Here is an 18,724-nt window from a genome sequence, read left to right as displayed (position 1 = left end):
AAAAAAAAAAAAAATCTAACTGATATGGCAGTTCAGTAAAGGCCTTTTAATGAAAATTCCCCCTACAAGAATGCCCTGAACCTTACTGAATTAAGCTCTGTTTTATACCTTTGCACTTCAGCACGCTTCTCTGCATTTTTTTAAACCAAACGGCAGTTCTTATGGCAGCACAAGAAGTGTTTAACGTAACGCACAACGGTGGCTATTATCTGTTCAAGCACTGAAATCCAATCTGGTCTCAACTGATGCTGAAACTCGAATGAATAAAAAAAATGTCTTTGGGGAAAATAAAAAGGATAAATCTGTGCACCACTGATATTATTCCTGAGAGCAAGCCGCATCATAATTTTACACGTGTATTTCAAAGCAAGCGTAATGTTTATTGGCTTTTAGGAGAGAACGAGATGAATAATGTGAGAAATTATGAGGGATTTATGTTCACAGCTCCGCAGTCTTGGCAGGAAGCTTGTGCATTTCTCTGGAGGTCCCCCTCTCCATTGATACATTTTAAAGACTTTCTTCACTTGCTTAACTCAGAACAGTTTGCAAAATGATCTGGGATCGTTTCCTTTATTTATTAACGCTGACACAGGCCTTCCGGCTATGGAACTGAATTCTGACACACTTTGTATGTCACCCCATTGAAAGTTGCCCACATTAAAAGACCCTTTCTTCCACATATTTATAATGAGAAATCTAAAAAAATATATAATACGTATAATCAAGTATGACAATCGCCTATCTGAGATTCTAAAACAATCAATCTGATCGAGGCTAAACTTAAATTACAAACTCATGCAAGTCTAACACTGCGGTTAAAACCAAAGACACCAAGGAAAAAAAATGTATATAAATTGAATAAGTTTTACATAAAGATGAACATGATGTCACAGAGCTTTTTTTTGTGAAATGCTCAAGATTATGAAAATGCTCATTTATAACAATGTCATAATATGGTAATAATGGTCATCTGTGTTTCAAAATGCCTTTAGGAATATAAACTATAGAAAATATACAACTACAAAAAAAAGGCCAATTCAAAACCTCTCATGAATAATTTTAACGTTGAACATACTGCCTGGCTATTAAATCATATAATTTATGATATGATTCACCCAGAAAGCAGCATATGTAAATATATTAAATAAACTATTTTCTCTAATTCTATGCAAGATGAGAGGCAGTGCAGCTGTAAACCAACCTGGCCAGGTTGAAGACGTCATCAATAAGTCCTGCTCGGTTCCCCACAGATATAACCTGTAAGCAAAGCACATTACACAGCATTACACGGCATTACACAGCATTACACAGCATTACACAGTGTTACACACGTTACACACACTGTGTGTAGAGAATATCCCTGAAGTGCGCAAGGGGGAGAATGTAGATTATAGGCTGAACACAGAGCACCAGAGAGGTCAGGACAACTAGAAGAGGAGTCCACTGTCTGTGAACAAAAAACGCACAGAGAAGAATTTGCAGAGCAACTGTGTGACCTACGTCCGGGTTCCTCATTAGCTGCTGGATCAGAAGCTTCCAGTTCTGCAGGTCATAATTGACTCTGAAGTAGCCCGTCTGATTGATGTTCCCCAGGAGCCATGTCTCCTCGCCCATCGGGTGGAGCTTGTGCGTCTCTAAAATAAATAAATAAATAAAAAACAGCACGATCAGGCAGATGCTGCCTGCGCAGACGGCCATGATGGCCCATCAGTGAGCCACGCGACATATGGAGGGAAAATGAGCACACGGACACACAGGGGGAAACTAGAGTGGCCGCGACACGGGGGCCATTTTATAAATACCCACGTCTGAAACATAAAGCTGTCGGGACTAAGCGTGCACATCCAGTTTTTCTTTTTTGTCACCACACTCTCAGTGAAAAAAAGGGTTGCAAAAGTCTCTCTCTCTCTCTCTCTTTCTCAAAAAACGTTTGTATTTTAAAATACCACGAAACGTAGAGTGATGAAAATAAGGAATTTTAGGTGGCCATGATGGAGTTCAACCTGTCGAGGCTTCCTATTCTGGCTCCGGTCAAAAAGCACTGTATGAATGTGAACCACAGCCTTCACTGCAAGGGGAGCTGGGGAATTGGGACCTCTGATTTATGTTTGCGAGGGGAATGTAAATTCACTGGCCTCATTAAAGGGGGAGAAGAATCAAAGGGAGGCAGGAAAAATTGATTTCAATTGTCACGGTGCATGAGCAGCTAAAATGGCCGGTCATTACAGACTCACTGTCCACTGCACGAATGGCAACTCCTGAACAATGAGGGATAACAAACAATACTATCCCAAGTGGATCAGTGCCCACAAAACAGTTTCTTTAGAAAGGGGACAAGGCGCATGCAACTTTTCTAAGGGAGTCTCCTGGAAGGGGAAAAGACAAAGCATGCACGGGTATTAACGTGACCGAGCACAGTTACCTGTTCTGTTGGTAACCCAAATGACCGATTCTGGCGATATGCGAGTCAAATTTCCTACGGAAAGCGTCAGTGGGATTTGCCACTGGAAGCTGCAGGAAAGAGGAAGAGACAGAAGAAGGAATTAGGTTTGACAGCCTTTGAAGACCGGCATTTTTAAAGCATTCCTTGTTTTCCACTGGCTAGCCCGACTTACCAATCATCGTTAGAAGAACTGAGCTGCAATTAAACAGCTGAACATAGCTGGCAGAACATGCTTGCCCCTACCCAGCAGTTCAAACTACTCCACCATTGTGGACACACTCGCGTGCTTTAAGCCTATAAAGACCCGAGCTGACGCTCCGGACACAGAAGGATTTGGAAAGGCAGAACATAACGACACATAAGAGGAAGTTGCTGGCAGCTGTCGGACCGGTACCTGCTGACCGGAGTGAAATGGCCGTCGGAACACAGAAGCGGTCTGTGCCCAGCGTCAGGAACCTCAGCCTAACTGAGGCAGCATACTGCTCCTCAGGAAGTCTTTAGTGGAATTTGCATCATTCAGGGGTGTGAAGTATCAATAATTCAATACCTAAACGGGTATCAGTTTGACAGAATTAAGCAACCTGCCAACTGGGAAGGATTGCGCATGATGGAACGCTCTGCCTAACAATTCGATACAGCACGATGCAAATATAACGCCATCAATTATAATAAAAAAACGAATGAAACAAATCACATGAGCAATGCTGTTACTTAAAATAAAATAAAAATCCATTGGCGAATACAACCGAAAAGCAAGTGACCTTTCTTTCTGTACAGTATAAGAACATTAATATACAGAAATTCCAAACAGCCTGCCAGGAGAACACAAGAATTGTACAACAAAAAACCAAGAATATAATTATCAACTTTAACATGCTGGTAACAGTTAGTTAATCTTCGCTTTTCGGAAAAAGCTATTTTCAGAACTTAGTGAATAAATTCTGTACTCCTTCATAAATGTCGTACTTAAAACACTAGCACAGAATTGTTTTCAAACACGAATATGCAACTTTATTTATATAACTCACAGTATACGAATGGCCGTATCTCTAAGAAATTTAGTGTAAGCAGGGAAGACATAAAGCAAAGCACGTGTAGGGTGATTGGCAGCTTCAGCAAACGCGAACAATAAACAACCACTTTTCGAGTAGCCTAAACAATCCTTTGGCTTCAGCTTCTTCCAGGGCCCACAAACAAAGTCCTTGGTAATGGTGGATCGCCCCCCCCCCCACCAACACACACACACATAATTTCCTGCCCATCCCTGAGCTCACCTAACTCCGTAATGGAGATCGATCGCCCCTCTGTCTTATGAGACAGACAAATGCGTATCCGTAAAATTCCTGAAGTGGAAATCATTGCTTCCTCCAAACCCGGTCCCTCTCTCGCTTCCGATCGACGCTCGATCTTTACGGCAGGGGCGCAGTGCCTGATCTCTATCGCTGCTCCCAGAGGTGCGTCATTGATCTGGAGCAAATAACCTACCCCCCTCCACCCCCCCCTACTTTTGGTAGCCCCCTCTGTGGATTTGAGGGTTGTTGTTTTATGGAGGTGGGGGTTGAGTACCAGGAGGTCCAGGAGACATAAATGTGAATGTGTGCGCCAAATGAAAAGAACTCGGGAATCCACAGGTAACAGTAAAAATAAAAGAAAATGGCTGACCACAATATCCCTCCCGCTGAAGTTCTTGAGTGACCGTTCTTGATGAAACTGCTACAGTGGCTTACACACCCTGCTTTGGTATGTGTAGCCGGCCCAATCAGAGTTGCTCTTTTGTTTATCCTTTAATCTAAAACCAATAAATGGATGTGACCATTGAGGAGTATGTGTGCTCAATCTCAGTTGTGCCCCAGTTAATGATGCCTTTCCCTCAGTCCATTTCACACAGTAAGCACAGGCTAGGTCAGAGAGTAATGTAAAGTCCAACTAGTAGGCATGACAATGAGCAAGGGCAACAGAACAAGTGTTCAGTACAGCAGGAAACATAGACAACCCGGTGCAGGTTTCCTAAAACCCTATAAGTGCTTGTCTTCCTCGTACTGAATCTAAGGGAACAGTAGTAATACAAACATTAGCCTACAATTTGTATTATACTTAAGTTTATACTGACTAAGTCATATGTTTTTTGCAATGGTTTTAGTGTAATAGTGCCTTTCATTTCTAAGTGCATTTGCAACATGCAGTATTTCTAGGTTAAGATAATACTATAGCTTCTTTAAGAGCATGTTTGTGCTTTATTCCAAATTATCCCTAAAAAACCTTCACAGCAATGGGAGCATTAACAGGGTTTATCTGCGAGCTGTTATGGTTTTGTGCAGGCTCCTTCTAACTCCTCCTGAGGTTCATTCACATTGTATTTGGATAATTAATTAAATGATATCTGGTAAGCCATTGTTGATGAATTCTGAAGACTAAGCAGGGGAAAATGGGACCCCTCCTCTGATTGGTTTAAATGTGCAGACAAGAGAAATACAGTGCACCCATTGGCCAAGCTTTCATAATCTGTCTGAATGAACCTGCTGTGCTGTGTCATTGGATGAAGGACTCCTGTATTTAGTTCAGAAGGGTCCCACTTCGGTGTGATTGACAGGCCCGCACAGCGCCTGGCTCTGAGTCGTGACGGCCGTGAACTCTCCTGTAATTAAAACCCGTGACCCCTGCCAGCCCGAGGCACAGCCGCACAGCGTGGCATAGATCCACCTGAGGTGAGTAGCACCAGGATCCAGATTAGCTGCGCGAGCAATAATGGGATGTCTGTGGGTGATAATTAAATCAATCGGTGCTTTGCATCGTTAATTCAGCTTATTTATGCTTGCTGTGATTGACTTGGCCACTGAAAGGGCACCTGGGGCGGACTGCTGTGTGTGTGCGCGTGTGTGTGTGTGTGTGTGTGCATGTGCGTGTGTGTGTGTGTGCATGTGTGTGCATGTGCGTGTGTGTGTGTGTGTGCATGTGTGAGTGTGTGTGTGTGTGTGTGTGTGTGCTGTGAGTGTGCGTGCATGTCACGTGTGTGTGCGTGTATGTGTATGTGTGTGTGTGTGTGTAAGAGTGTGTGTGTGTGCATGTGTGTATGTGCGTGTGTGTGTGTGTGCATGTGTGTATGTGCATGTGTGTGTGTGCATGTGTGTATGTGCATGTGTGTGTGTGCATGTGTGAGTGTGCGTGTGTGCTGTGAGTGTGCGTGCATGTGACGTGTGTGCGTGCGTGTATGTGTACGTGTGTGTGTGCGCGTGTGCATGCGTGAGTGTGCGTGTGTGTGTGCATATGTGTGTGTGTGTGCTGTGAGTGTGCGTGTATGTATGTGCGTGTGTGTGTGCATGTGTGTGTGTGCATGTGTGAGTGTGCACGTGTGCTGTGAGTGTGCGTGCATGTGACGTGTGTGTGTGCGCGTGTGCATGCGTGAGTGTACGTGTGTGTGTGCGTGTGTGCATGCGTGAGTGTGCGTGAGTGTGCGTGTGTGTACGTGCGTGTGAGCAGGCATATGTCTGCTCTTGTACACGTGTGTGCCCGTGTGCTTTCCCTCAGTCCTCTTAAAGCTTAAAGCGTTTAATCCATAAACTGACGTGCTTGTGGATACAGCCTGGAAAGCAGGAAGAGCGGGCTTCAGGGGGGACTAAATGTGAGTTATTGACAGACATCTCATCTGTCTCTCGACCGCGTGAGCACTAAAGCAGACTGTAGTTGCCCACTTGTATTCTACAGAAGAGCCCATTAGTTCTCTTAGCCCGGTTTCCCTATCATGACCAATGCTGTGACTTATGCATGAAGCTACTCCACAGAGTTTCAAATTCAATAAAATAGCAACGCGTGAAAATGAGGTTTGGCAGCTTTAATATTGGAGGATAAGATACATAATTACGAGAACAAGGTACCCAGCCCATCCAGGCTTGTCATTTACCGAAAGTCTAGAGAGCATCCAGCACTCCATCAAGCCTTGGCATAAATACCCCAAGGGCCTCCATGACACAGACCCTTCTGCCACGCACTGACACCTGACAAACCGTAAAATAATTATTTCCGAAAATCCGTGTGGAATTGACCCAATTCACATCATCCTCGCCTCCTTTGTTCTACTGACACGACGCTTCTTTTGTAGTTCACTTTAATCTCCGTTATGAATTTAAATTTTTTTTTATAAAAAAAAAAATGTTTCTAACCCTGAAGTGATTGAGGGATCAGAGATCTGTTGAAAAAATAAAAATAAAAAAAATAAAAACGCTGAACGCAATTCCTGCTGTGAACGCTACCCGGGCCTTATTAATGAACGATTCGTTAAAATACAGCCTCAAATCGAGTATCCGCACGACCACAGCCAAACAGTTAGCGGGAGCATTTAGCGAGGGTTCAAAAGCACAGGAACACGACCCGTGTGGAATCGTGTGTTATTACCGCTGGTGCCGTGGTGCCGTGTTCTCAACGTCATACGGCTTCAAATGGACTGTGCCGAATCACTGCCAGGTTCCAGGTCCTTTTTTTATTTTTATTTAAAAATGCCACGCTCACTGCAGGCGGAAATCTGCAGTCGCAGACTGAACCAGCCAGTCCCACTCGCATAAAAATGTGTCACTTCGCAGAAACTTACGCAGATATCCATACATCCATTATCTATACCCGCTTATTCCTGGGCAGGGTCCATCCATTATCTATACCTGCTTATTCCTGGGCAGGGTCCATCCATTATCTATACCCGCTTATTCCTGGGCAGGGTCCATCCATTATCTATACCTGCTTATTCCTGGGCAGGGTCCATCCATTATCTATACCCGCTTATTCCTGGGCAGGGTCCATCCATTATCTATGCCCGCTTATCTTGGGCAAGGTCGCGGAGGGGTGCTGGAGCCTATCCCAGCATGCATTGGGCGAGAGGCAGGAATACACCCTGGATAGGTTGCCAATCTATCTTATGTAGCTAACACAGTTTAAATATGCATGACCCAGATGGTGCATTGTTTCACATACAGGATATTTTCAACATGTACACGTACCAGTACACAGCATCTTAGCCGTCGTAATGGGTTATGGGCAGGAAAATAGCTTGGGCGCACCATCACCTCAATACTGTATCTTTATAGTGAAATGCACGGCCATCACTTATTACAATGTGAGGAGGGGGGCAAAAACATCTCGATAGTGTGTCAGTGAGAAATGAATGAACACGTATGAGTGTCCACCCACACTGCTTTGCAGAACATGCCGCCACACTTCAAACTGATCCACAGGTGCAGTGCTGCATGGATAGATAATGGGGCGACATAGCTCAGGAGGTAAGACCGATTGTCTGGCAGTCGGAGGGTTGCCGGTTCAAACCCCGCCCTGGGCGTGTCGAAGTGTCCTTGAGCAAGACACCTAACCCCTAACCCCTAACTGCTCCGGCGAATGAGAGGCATCAATTGTAAAGCGCTTTGGATAAAAGCGCTATATAAATGCAGTCCATTTTTTTAGAGCACCTACCCATCTTTAAGCTGCACCACTGTGATGGAACAGCAGGAACATGTGACATGCGACTGCTCTGTGGCACAGCTAGGCTTCTGCAGGATTGCGCTTGCACACACGAACGCCGCACTGCCCTGAACCCAACACTCAGCGCTACGTTTGCACACGCACGGCCGGCTCCGACGCTGTACTCCTGAAGCCGTCACACTGTGAGCACAACTGCTCTGTAGGAGATCCCTACAGGGAAGTATTCACACTAAAGAAACACAATAAAGCACGTTTCTGCCGAGGTTTGGGAAAGGGCTACAACCGAGGTGTCCTCATTAAGACGCAGAATCGATTTTTTCTTGTTTTCCGCCAAAATTTTAAATTTATTTTTTAATCCTGACCCTGATTTATTCACAGCGCCTTAATGGAGGATTAAACTAATTTGTCTAGACGTGATAAATCTCTTCCCAAAGTGCAGCTAAGCCAGACAGGGCCTCGAGGTGTGTGAAAACCCATGGATATTAAGTGTCAAACCTTAATACTAACTAAGCGTTATTGCAGTCATCATTTATGATGACACCGGTGTAACAGGTTGATTCTGTGCACACATACAGTAGAGGGTTTGCAAAAAGAGGTTGCCGCTCAAAATGATGCTATGTGACTTCATGCTATTAACTGGAGCGTGAAAATAGCAGCGGTGCACTGAGCGAAGAAGACAGAGGGATTAGAATGGGACCAGCTGTGTTCTGTGCAGTGAAACAGAGCATGTGATTACCCAATGTGCAGTTTTAGCCACTCCTGGCAAAATTTCCAAATGCATTTTCTTTTTATTTATTATTAATCATCCCCCCAGCTAATCATGCCCCAGTTTAAACTGGCACGAAGGTCGCCACGCAACACACACCCCACCTCAGACCTCAGCGAATGTGTCTTGAGGATGGGCAGCACGTGTGCAGTGTGATGGCATTACATTACATTACAGGCATTTAGCAGACACTCAACTTGTTGCATAACATTTACACTGCATCCATTCATAGAGCTGTCTATACACTGAAGCATCCATTCATACAGCTGGAGATATACTGAAGCATCCATTTATACAGCTGGATATGCACAGGCTAAGTATGATGCAGGAGCAACATGGCTCAAGGGTACAACGGCAGCGTCTTACTCGAGAATCCAACCTGTGACCTTTAGGCTACAGTTCCTTACCCATTACACTACACTGCCACCTGCAGGACGAGCGTGAGCTGGGGCCTACCTCAGGTTGGACAGCTGCGGCTCCCTGATCTTGGTGTCCACGTTGTAGACGAAGTGCTCCTGGGCGATGGTCACGGCGCCGTCCAGGCTGTCGTTCTTACTGATGGTGACCACCGGGTAACCCATCTGCAGCGTCCAGCCACTCATCACCTCCTTAATGTTGATGTCACTTCCTTCTCTCTGCATGGCCTGGGGAAGAGGGAGGGTAGCGGCGTTGGGATTTATTTTAAATCAATGCTCATATTTACGCCGTGTTGTCTGGGCACAAGGGAGAAATCTTCACTGACGTCTGACACGCTTTACAGAAAGCAAACTGAGCAGCTAAATCGCAGTAAGATGTTGTCCCATCAGGTTTCACTACGCGAAATGCATCCCTGGCTTGGCTGTAGAATTGTCTCCCAATTCACTGCGAGACAACAGTGGGCATGGTGTAATTAACATACGCATGCACAGAGAATTACCCCTCGGATGCTTGTAGTTGACACCTTTTACCAAAAAAAATTAAATCAAATAATAATAAATAAATAATACCACCAGTCCTGCACCCTCAAAACAAAGCAACTGCAAACTGTAATTTGAAATGTCAGAAAGAAAAACCGTGTGAGAGTGTGTGTGTGGCCTGAGTTCATTTCAGAGAAACTGAAAGCTATTGATTAAGAAAAAGCAGCAGTTGGAAATATACAGGTAATCGAAGTGTCAAATTGTGAGATTAGAGCTGGAAAGGAACGGTTCTTGCAGCATTGGCGAGGAAAAAGAAACAGCACTGGTGTGGAAACAGGAAACAGCATTGTTGAGGAAACAGTGGAAAGCAGCAGTCGTCCAATGAGGAGGCAGCGTCTGACTACCCAGCACAGAAACCCAGTGGTGTTTACTGGACCCCTGACACAATCACCTTATCGAGCTGTGCTACCATAGTGTGCTAACTGTATCATTCTCTCTAAAAAATGAAGTTTTTTTTATTTTGAATGTGCTCATTTCAGTTAATTTGAAATGCTGAGGAAGCTGACTGATTATAGTCCAGTGTTAGGAGTCCCACCCAACAACAGTTACTGTGCTCCCGAACCTCAGACATCATTCCTAAGTGGAACCACAGTGGAATGGATATATACTGCAGAAAAGAGATCCACTGTCAACAATGAGTTCAGTGAGCCCTCATATTACGAGTTGCTCATTTTCAGAGTAAACCAGCACCTACTCTTCTAAACAAAATACATCATTCCTGTTTTTTTTTCCTTCAGAATTTCAGTCATTAACTACCCATTTACACCAGTAAGACTTTCCATTCTTATGCTGACCCATGTCATCCATAGCTTTTGGATGGACAATTGTCACGTCTCTCCTGTCTTTGCTACTTTTGAATGGCAAAGGAAGTATTAATCTTATACGGTGATAGTAGAACGTCTTCCTCTAGTGCTGTCTGATGCCTTAGTAGCTCTCCGCCCCTCCCCTCCACAGCAAGCTTCAATTGGAGAATTAGTTTAGAACCTGAGTTATCTTTGTAATGATTGGCTTTGTAGATCCTCGACAGTGTAGCGGCAGTCAAATATAAATTGATTTTCACTAAACGAAACCCCCCCCCCCACCACATTTAAATGACAAAAGTAGACCAATGAAAAGGGTGCAGACAAATTGAGCAGCTCAGTCACAGTTGAACACAATGGAATATCACACAGTCATAAAAATACGACGCTATTAATAATGGAAGATACAAGACTTAATTAAGTCAACCACGCTGACTGAAGCAAATGCACAATTTGTTTAGAATAAAGAACAACCTTTTGACGCTGTTGACAATTCTGTCATCTTATTTATTCAATTACCACTTAATCAGGTGCATGTGAAGAATGACAGCAAGATGTTTACGTCTGTTGACACTCATGCACACTCAATGCGCTGTATGACAACGTGGCAAATTCAAATCTCCGCCAAGAACACAAAATAGTTACATTTTTTCTCTTTTTTTCTGAGGGAATGTGAGACATTTATTCAAAATTAGCAGCGTGATGTACAGTGATGGAAAGAATACAAGGTCGACAGAAGACTCATACATTCACACAGGAACAAGTAAAGGAATATCACACCTCTAAGTAGAGAAAAACATCCAGGGTTCTAAATATTGTAGTTCCATTTTATTATTACTGTCAGTTGGCTTATTGTCTCCTCTTCCTTGTGTTGACACTGATGTGTGAAAGCCTGCCCTTGAGAAGAAGCGTTTCTCTCAGCACTGACAGAATTCATAACAGCTGACAAGAAGATTTTGGTGTTTCTGTGTTAAACCAGGAAATATGTATTTTTTTTTTTTTTTAGCTCCATCTCATTGATCCGAAGATACGATACCCTCTGCGACTGAGGATAAGTTCACGGGGCGTAGATACGCTGCGCCTGCTAGAATGAACCTCAAATCATCCGTGGTTGCTCGTCCTTGCAAAACAAACAAAATTATGTGAAACATAATGATCTTTCACTGCGGGATCACCGGCATCACCAGACTCACTGTCCGACGTTCTGACCAGTTCTTCGGTTTTCTTTTTATGCTAATTCAGCAATTGGGAAAATACCTGGACACAGTTCACTGGATGCTGGGATTGGCCTTGTGTTTCTTAAATAGTGTAACTAATTTTATATAATTCGCTTTTTCAAAGTGAATATTTTCCCTGGCCACTGCCTCAGATTACGTATGAATAAATAATAAAATCGACAACGAGGTGCCCCCATCATACAGCCCATGATATGAAGATCTCCCGTTTCCAGAACGGAAGTCGAGAGTCAAGGCTCAGGAACGCCTCTGAATAAAACAGGGCGACTGATGTGTTGACATCTGAGACGTCATCTGCGGAGTCGACGGGAAAAGCAGAAATCTTTTTGCTTTTAGCTTTTCCTGTTGGCTCTGAAGAAAATGTCTCAGGCCTTGAAGCGTCAGTCATCCTGTTTTATTCAAGGCGCTACGTTTCAGAACCACAAGGCCTCCAAATCTCCTTATTTAGTCCCTGCGATGAAACCTGGGTAAGGATCCTTCTTTAGGCTTTTTGTTAGCTGTTCCACCCTCGTTTGTGTCCCGTCACAATATGTGCAAAAATAAAATAAATCCGTCAGCCTGCAACGAGCAAGTAAGACACAGCCTGCGACGTGCCCGTAGGATATCATTTTGCTCTGTCATTATTCTTGACGTTGTTTGTGCATCCGCGTCTCACTTTCCCGCCGTACAGACCTGCGGCAGCGTCGTTTTATTGTTTCGCGCCGATGAGGACCTCGTAATTGCTCGCTAATAGCATAATTAGCCGAATATCTGCGCTGAACGCTAAACGATCGCTAACCCACAGCGCCGGCGAGGACACCTGGATGACAACCGCCGAAATTCAGGCTGACAGCCCAGATGGCCACACGCCGAACATGTTTTTCCAGACCTCTAATTACGTGGCATCGACCATTTCCGGGCTAATTTATAAACTGCCACTCTGCCATTTTACACACACTCCGCCATGGCAGTTCCTTTCAAACACAGTTCACGGGGGCAATCATCTCTATTTTCCAGCTATATATATAAAAAAAAAGAAGTATCTGTTTTAACACCGACTTCCTCGTCACTACTGAACCGTGGATATCTGATCGCTTTTCTACAGGTGCATGCAGATAAGGAGGAAGCAGGAATGACATATTACTGTATTTGGATCTTCTTTCACTCAGATCTGGGCAGCCTAATCCACAAATCAGAGACTCTGGTGTTATCTTTGATCCTGACAGGGGCTTTGAAAAAAATATTAGGGATGATATCCCAGGCCTGATACCAAGCGATCGACACACACGTCTGGCGTTAGATCTTTCTCTGTCACTGCCGAATGCTGGCAAGAGGCCGCTGCTTTAAATCGAGACCACAGCAGCGGCCTTTTCTCTGTCCTAATGCCCGCTCTTTGTGTAGCTTACAGCAGATTAAACAAGCCGAGCTCGACATCAAACCAGATCAAACCCAGGCTTATAAATCCTGGCCTCTTCTTAGGGGGGCTTCCAATATGATTTTAGAGTAGATTTTGTATCTGAATCGGACTTATTACATTTTAAGGTTTACAGGGTCCGATGGCCCGCGGATGTATTTCAGAGATAGCGACTCTGTATGTGGCTCAGAGTAATCTCTGATCAGCATCCACAGCACTGGGCACGTCCCTCACTGGAAAACGAGGTGACTTAGCTCTTTCTGTGCAAGGACACACGATTACAGAATGCCTCCCCCTCAGTCCAATACACACTGCCACACATGTTCTTAAGTGCCTTTTGACCTAATACAAGTCCCTTCATTCTAAATACCTTTTCAATTTAATTCAATTTCCGGAGGAAAATCTGATTAAGACTGGCTTCATATCATGTACAGTCCTATCAGAATAAATACCCATGCCAAAAAAAAAAAAAAATTTTTCCCAATATTTCCCCCAAATATTTCATGCAGGTTGAAACTGCTTTTTCCCCAGCCCAAGTGCAGCAGAACACCTTTTCTTGGCTTCACCCGTAAATATTTAATGAACTTTTTTTTTTTTTTTACAAAGTACTTAAATTATAGTTGAGCTCCAAGCAGACAAAAGGTTAAGGATCCCTTGATGGTTTTGTTGGCCCGTCTCCAGTCCACTGTGGAGAGCAGTGGGGAGACGGCCCAGTGGATTTAGCTGAAGAGGAGGGCAGTGCTCTGCCAATCCCAGGCTCGGCTGGGGGAGAACCGGGGCAGTTAAACGTGGCTCGCGCCCCGTCCCGCGACGTCTGCCCTCTGCCACCGGGGTCGGGGCTCAGGCCTGGGGGAGCACCGCCGTCATGGCAACCTGTCACAACACTGTCACCGAGCGGATGCAGTGACTGACAGCAAACCAGCCCCCCCAAACCCCCACCATCACTCCCACTCCAGCCCCAACACTACCACCACCACCCCCCCCCCCCACCCCGACCACCCCACTCCACCCCTGTATCCATTCAAAACCCATAGAGCCAGAGCAGTCAAATAGAAATATTTTTTTCACTGATAACGTGTTTGTTCTTCTTTTCTTCTGAAAAGTTATGATCTGGAAATAACAGTAGCAGCTTTGAGAATTTATTTTTTTTCTTTTTCAGAATAAACATCTTTCATAAACCAAATTAAAAAGGGACAAATGATAATTGCTATACTGATGTGCGTCCATAATTTACTTAATCCAAACATGATTTAAAATTTTTTTTACTAAATAGAAAATGCACGCTACGACAGTGCAAAAAAAAAAAAAAAAAGGAATTAATAATATACATAAATATCATAGCACAGCAGCGAAGCAATCAAAGTCTGGTCTTCCGTTGCTGCCTGAGCCTAACTGAGAGTTATTTCCCCTGGTTATATTACACAAACGGCATACCACATCCGCACAAGCGATTAGTGAATTAGGACTGTCCAATAAATTATAACTGAGGGATAACAGTTTGGTTTTAAGAAGCGTCCCAGCCCACCATTACAGGCCGAGGTAACCGTGAACTCTCGAAACGAGTAACGGCTCTCAGCGTTTAAAAAAAAAAAAGTACTGCGGGACGTCACGGCAAATTGGATTTCATGAATAGATAATGACAGCTGCGACTATTAGTATTCATAAAATGATTGGCTGTCATGGGCGGTTAATGCCGCTGAATTCATTAATGGGCAGTTATATTAACAGAAAAAACATCTGTGGTTTCAGATGGCGCTATATTGCTCAGTATTGCTCAGTATTGCTCAGTACTGCTCAGTATTGCTCAGTACTGCTCAGTATCGCTCAGTACTGCTCAGTATCGCTCAGTACTGCTCAGTATTGCTCAGTATCGGTCAGTACTGCTCAGTATAGCTCAGTATTGCTCAGTATTGCTCAGTACTGCTCAGTATTGCTCAGTATTGCTCAGTACTGCTCAGTATCGCTCAGTACTGCTCAGTATTGCTCAGTATCGGTCAGTACTGCTCAGTACTGCTCAGTATTGCTCAGTATCGCTCAGTACTGCTCAGTATCGCTCAGTACTGCTCAGTATTGATCAGTATCGCTCAGTATTGCTCCGTATTGCTCAGTATTGCTCAGTATCGCTCAGTATTGCTCAGTATCGCTCAGTACTGCTCAGTATTGCTCAGTATCGGTCAGTACTGCTCAGTATCGCTCAGTATTGCTCAGTATTGCTCAGTACTGCTCAGTATTGCTCAGTATCGCTCAGTATCGCTCAGTATCGCTCAGTACTGCTCAGTATCGCTCAGTATTGCTCAGTACTGCTCAGTATTGCTCAGTACTGCTCAGTATTGCTCAGTACTGCTCAGTATTGCTCAGTATCGCTCAGTATTGCTCAGTATCGGTCAGTACTGCTCAGTATTGCTCAGTACTGCTCAGTATTGCTCAGTATTGCTCAGTACTGCTCAGTATTGCTCAGTACTGCTCAGTATTGCTCAGTATCGGTCAGTACTGCTCAGTATTGCTCAGTACTGCTCAGTATTGCTCAGTATTGCTCAGTATTGCTCAGTATTGCTCAGTACTGCTCAGTATTGCTCAGTACTGCTCAGTATCGCTCAGTACTGCTCAGTATCGCTCAGTATCGCTCAGTACTGCTCAGCATTGATCAGCATTGCTCAGTATTGCTCCGTATTGCTCAGTATTGCTCAGTATTGCTCAGTATTGCTCAGTATCGCTCAGTATTGCTCAGTATCACACGCGTGCGGTACCATGCAAAGGGAATGTCTGACCCAGCGGCAGTAGCACTGACCCTCCTCTCAGCGTGTGAGAAAGATGCAGTAACAGCCTGCAATAAGCCATTTAACGCAACGGCAGCACTGCCTGGGATAAACGACAGTTGACAGTTTTCAATTCCCAAACTCCAGCCCCATTCCAACATTCTGCACGGGCCCCCTCATCAATTTGGAAGGGCGCAGGCTATTATACACATCCAGCGACTCAGGCGAAGTTAACCGATTCTTTTATTTATTTTTATTTTTTACAATCTGCAGTCAGCCAATTAACCAGCTGCTTCGCCACAGACCGGGGTCTGCATGAGCAGGACCACACAAAGGAGTCATGGTCTGCATGAGCAGGCCCGAGCGGAGGAGTCATGGTCTGCATGAGCGGGACCGAGCGGAGGAGTCACGGTCTGCATGAGCAGGACCGAGCGGAGGAGTCATGGTCTGCATGAGCGGGACCGAGCAGAGGAGTCATGGTCTGCATAAGCAGGACCGCGTGGAGGAGTCATGGTCTGCATGAGCGGGACCGCGTGGAGGAGTCATGGTCTGCATGAGCGGGACCGCGTGGAGGAGTCATGGTCTGCATGAGCAGGCCCGAGCGGAGGAGTCCCTATCGTGTGATCACGCTTCTCTGACCGAACTGCTGGTGCAAATGCAATTCAGTCAGACAAGGGGTCCTGATATTCTCCACTGTACCTGTATGTGAGCCATGGTAAATGTCAGTAATTTAAGCATGGTTTATAAGAGCATATTCTTTTTAATAAACACACAGACAGCTACAGTAAATTGCAGTGCTAATGGCTAATGAGTGGATAACACTGCCCCATTCTTACCCTCCTAAACCACCGCTTCCAAACCCAGCTTGTGCCTGGAGCTCTTAAGCACTGTTAAGCATTATAATAAACAACATAATTAATGCTTTTACTCAATCACGCCTCAGTAAATTAATTATGTCAAAAGTGACAGTCTACCTCAGGGGTACTCAACCCTGGAGGGCTATAATCCAGGAATTTTCCACCTCCGTAAAGCATTTACACGCGCATAACAGGTGCAAAATGCAACAGTGAATTTCTTTTCTTTTTTTTTTTTCAATTAACTGGTTAAATCCTGTTTTTTTTTTTAAGTTTGTGACTGGAAAGAGAAAGCCTACAGACCACTGCAGCTCTCCAGGACCGGTCACTATGGTGTTACTGTGCTTGTGTTTGGTTTGTAAACATGGTAACACGTCTCTAAGCAGACACTGTGGGTCACACACTCAACCGGCACTTCCTGCACCACGGACACTTAATTTATCAATCACACGCATCTTCCCAGCACGGTGGATGCAGAGATGGTTGCAGTCGGCCATTTTAGTACCCCCACAGTGGCCATAAACAAACGGAAATAACGCATTACCTCCGAGAGCTTGTTCCACAGGTCGTCCCGAGCAGCGTTGCCATACATGTGAGTCAGCAGATAGTCCTGCAAGGAATAAGAAAGGCAGGCCTTAATTCCACTCCCGTTTCTCCAGGTCGCTTCAATTAAACAAATAAAAGCATGACTGCTGTGGTCTCAGAACATCCATACATACAGAGGTCCCCCCTTTACAGCGACAGATCCCCCCCCGTATATGCAGGACTTACTGTACGCTCTATGACCGGCCTTTATAAAGGCATATTTAAAGGCACTGCTCAAACCCAGAAAGACCTACAGTGCCTACACTCTTTTAACATGCAATCCATTTAAACAGGTGGGTATTTACAGAAGTAGTTCAGCTCATGTGCTTCGCACAAGGGTCCGATGGCAGGGTGGAACTAACACTCTTGGAGTTGCTAGCAGTTTCCTCACAATTATATTACACCGCCACACCCATTAATCACTTCCCCGTGATTAACATTATTTTCACTTACAGTACATACTGAGAATTTTCTCTCTTTTTTTATTTTAGAATGCGTAATGGCGACAGCTGTTCAGACACACTGCTGCAGGGTCCATGCACTCTCTCGCACAAGAAATCCTCAGAAATCCACGTGGCCAGTTTTTTTTTTTCCTCTGCAATCCCACAGCTGAGTTATTACCCCTGGAAAGCTGTGAATGGCACAGCCAGAGGAGTCATCACAGTGTGGAATCTGAGATTTACAGTATGTGTTAGAAGGAAAAAGCTGAGTTTTAAAATGTTCCTATTTTTTATCCATCCATCTATGACTCGATGCTCCACCTGCTTATTCTGAAGTTGTGGCGGAGAAGGGGTGAAGGGCGGCCTGAGCCTATCCCAGCAAGCATTGGGTGAAAGGCAGGAATACACTCAGGACAGGTTGCTGATCCATTGCAGGGCACACACCATTCACTCACACACTCACACCAGCAGGACACTTAGAGTCTCCAATCAGCCTATCGTAGGTACTGTGGGAGGAACTGGAGCACAGGGATACAGGGAGAACATGAAAACCCCACACAGAAAGACCCCGGCCAGGATTCGATCCCATGACCTTCTGGCTGTGAGGTGATAGTAAGGCTATCAACTGCACTACTATGTTTTTTTAGTTTGTATTTCCTGTGTTGTGAAATCATTAACTTGCAAACTATGTACCGAGTTAGTAGCCTGGTAGAGAGATGCATTTTCACCAAACAGGGCCAAAATACAGGAACTGTCTCACTGTCTGTGTGCGTAATGCTGGGCGCTGAGGCATCATGACTTTCTGGATGCAGTTTTAATGTGGTTTTCCTTTTAACGTTCCTACATCAGATCCTAATCCTGTCCTGTCACCAACCTGACAGCACCGAAATTCACCCGTCAGTCATGGAACACGTGAAGCGCCAAGCAACTGCACCTAATAAAATTCAGACATACACATATTCTGTGACCCCATTTGTCTAATCTCTTTCCGAGGCTTTAGTGAAACGATTATTATAAAAAGACAACAATGCAAGAA

General features: G+C 44.7%; 1 protein-coding gene across 3 annotated transcripts in view; it reads right to left on the bottom strand.

Moving 5' to 3' along the window:
• The window catches only part of LOC135258793 (thyrotropin-releasing hormone-degrading ectoenzyme-like), a 119,394-nt gene that overhangs the window by 23,609 nt on the left and 77,061 nt on the right, over positions 1-18,724 (bottom strand). For all 3 annotated transcript variants that reach the window (XR_010331095.1, XR_010331094.1, XM_064342377.1), the window contains exons 8-12: positions 17,208-17,273; positions 9,126-9,313; positions 2,423-2,511; positions 1,501-1,634; positions 1,202-1,257 (exon numbers count right to left, since the gene is read on the bottom strand). Coding sequence is in view for 1 of the 3 variants with exons in the window: in XM_064342377.1 (XP_064198447.1) it covers positions 1,202-1,257; positions 1,501-1,634; positions 2,423-2,511; positions 9,126-9,313; positions 17,208-17,273 (533 nt within the window). In the remaining 2 variants the exon portion in view is untranslated. The remainder of the gene's footprint in view (positions 1-1,201; positions 1,258-1,500; positions 1,635-2,422; positions 2,512-9,125; positions 9,314-17,207; positions 17,274-18,724) is intronic.

This window comes from Anguilla rostrata, chromosome 7 (assembly GCF_018555375.3).
Source record: "Anguilla rostrata isolate EN2019 chromosome 7, ASM1855537v3, whole genome shotgun sequence".
NCBI classification, from domain to species: domain Eukaryota; kingdom Metazoa; phylum Chordata; class Actinopteri; order Anguilliformes; family Anguillidae; genus Anguilla; species Anguilla rostrata.
This window is presented reverse-complemented; position numbering and strand designations above follow the sequence as displayed.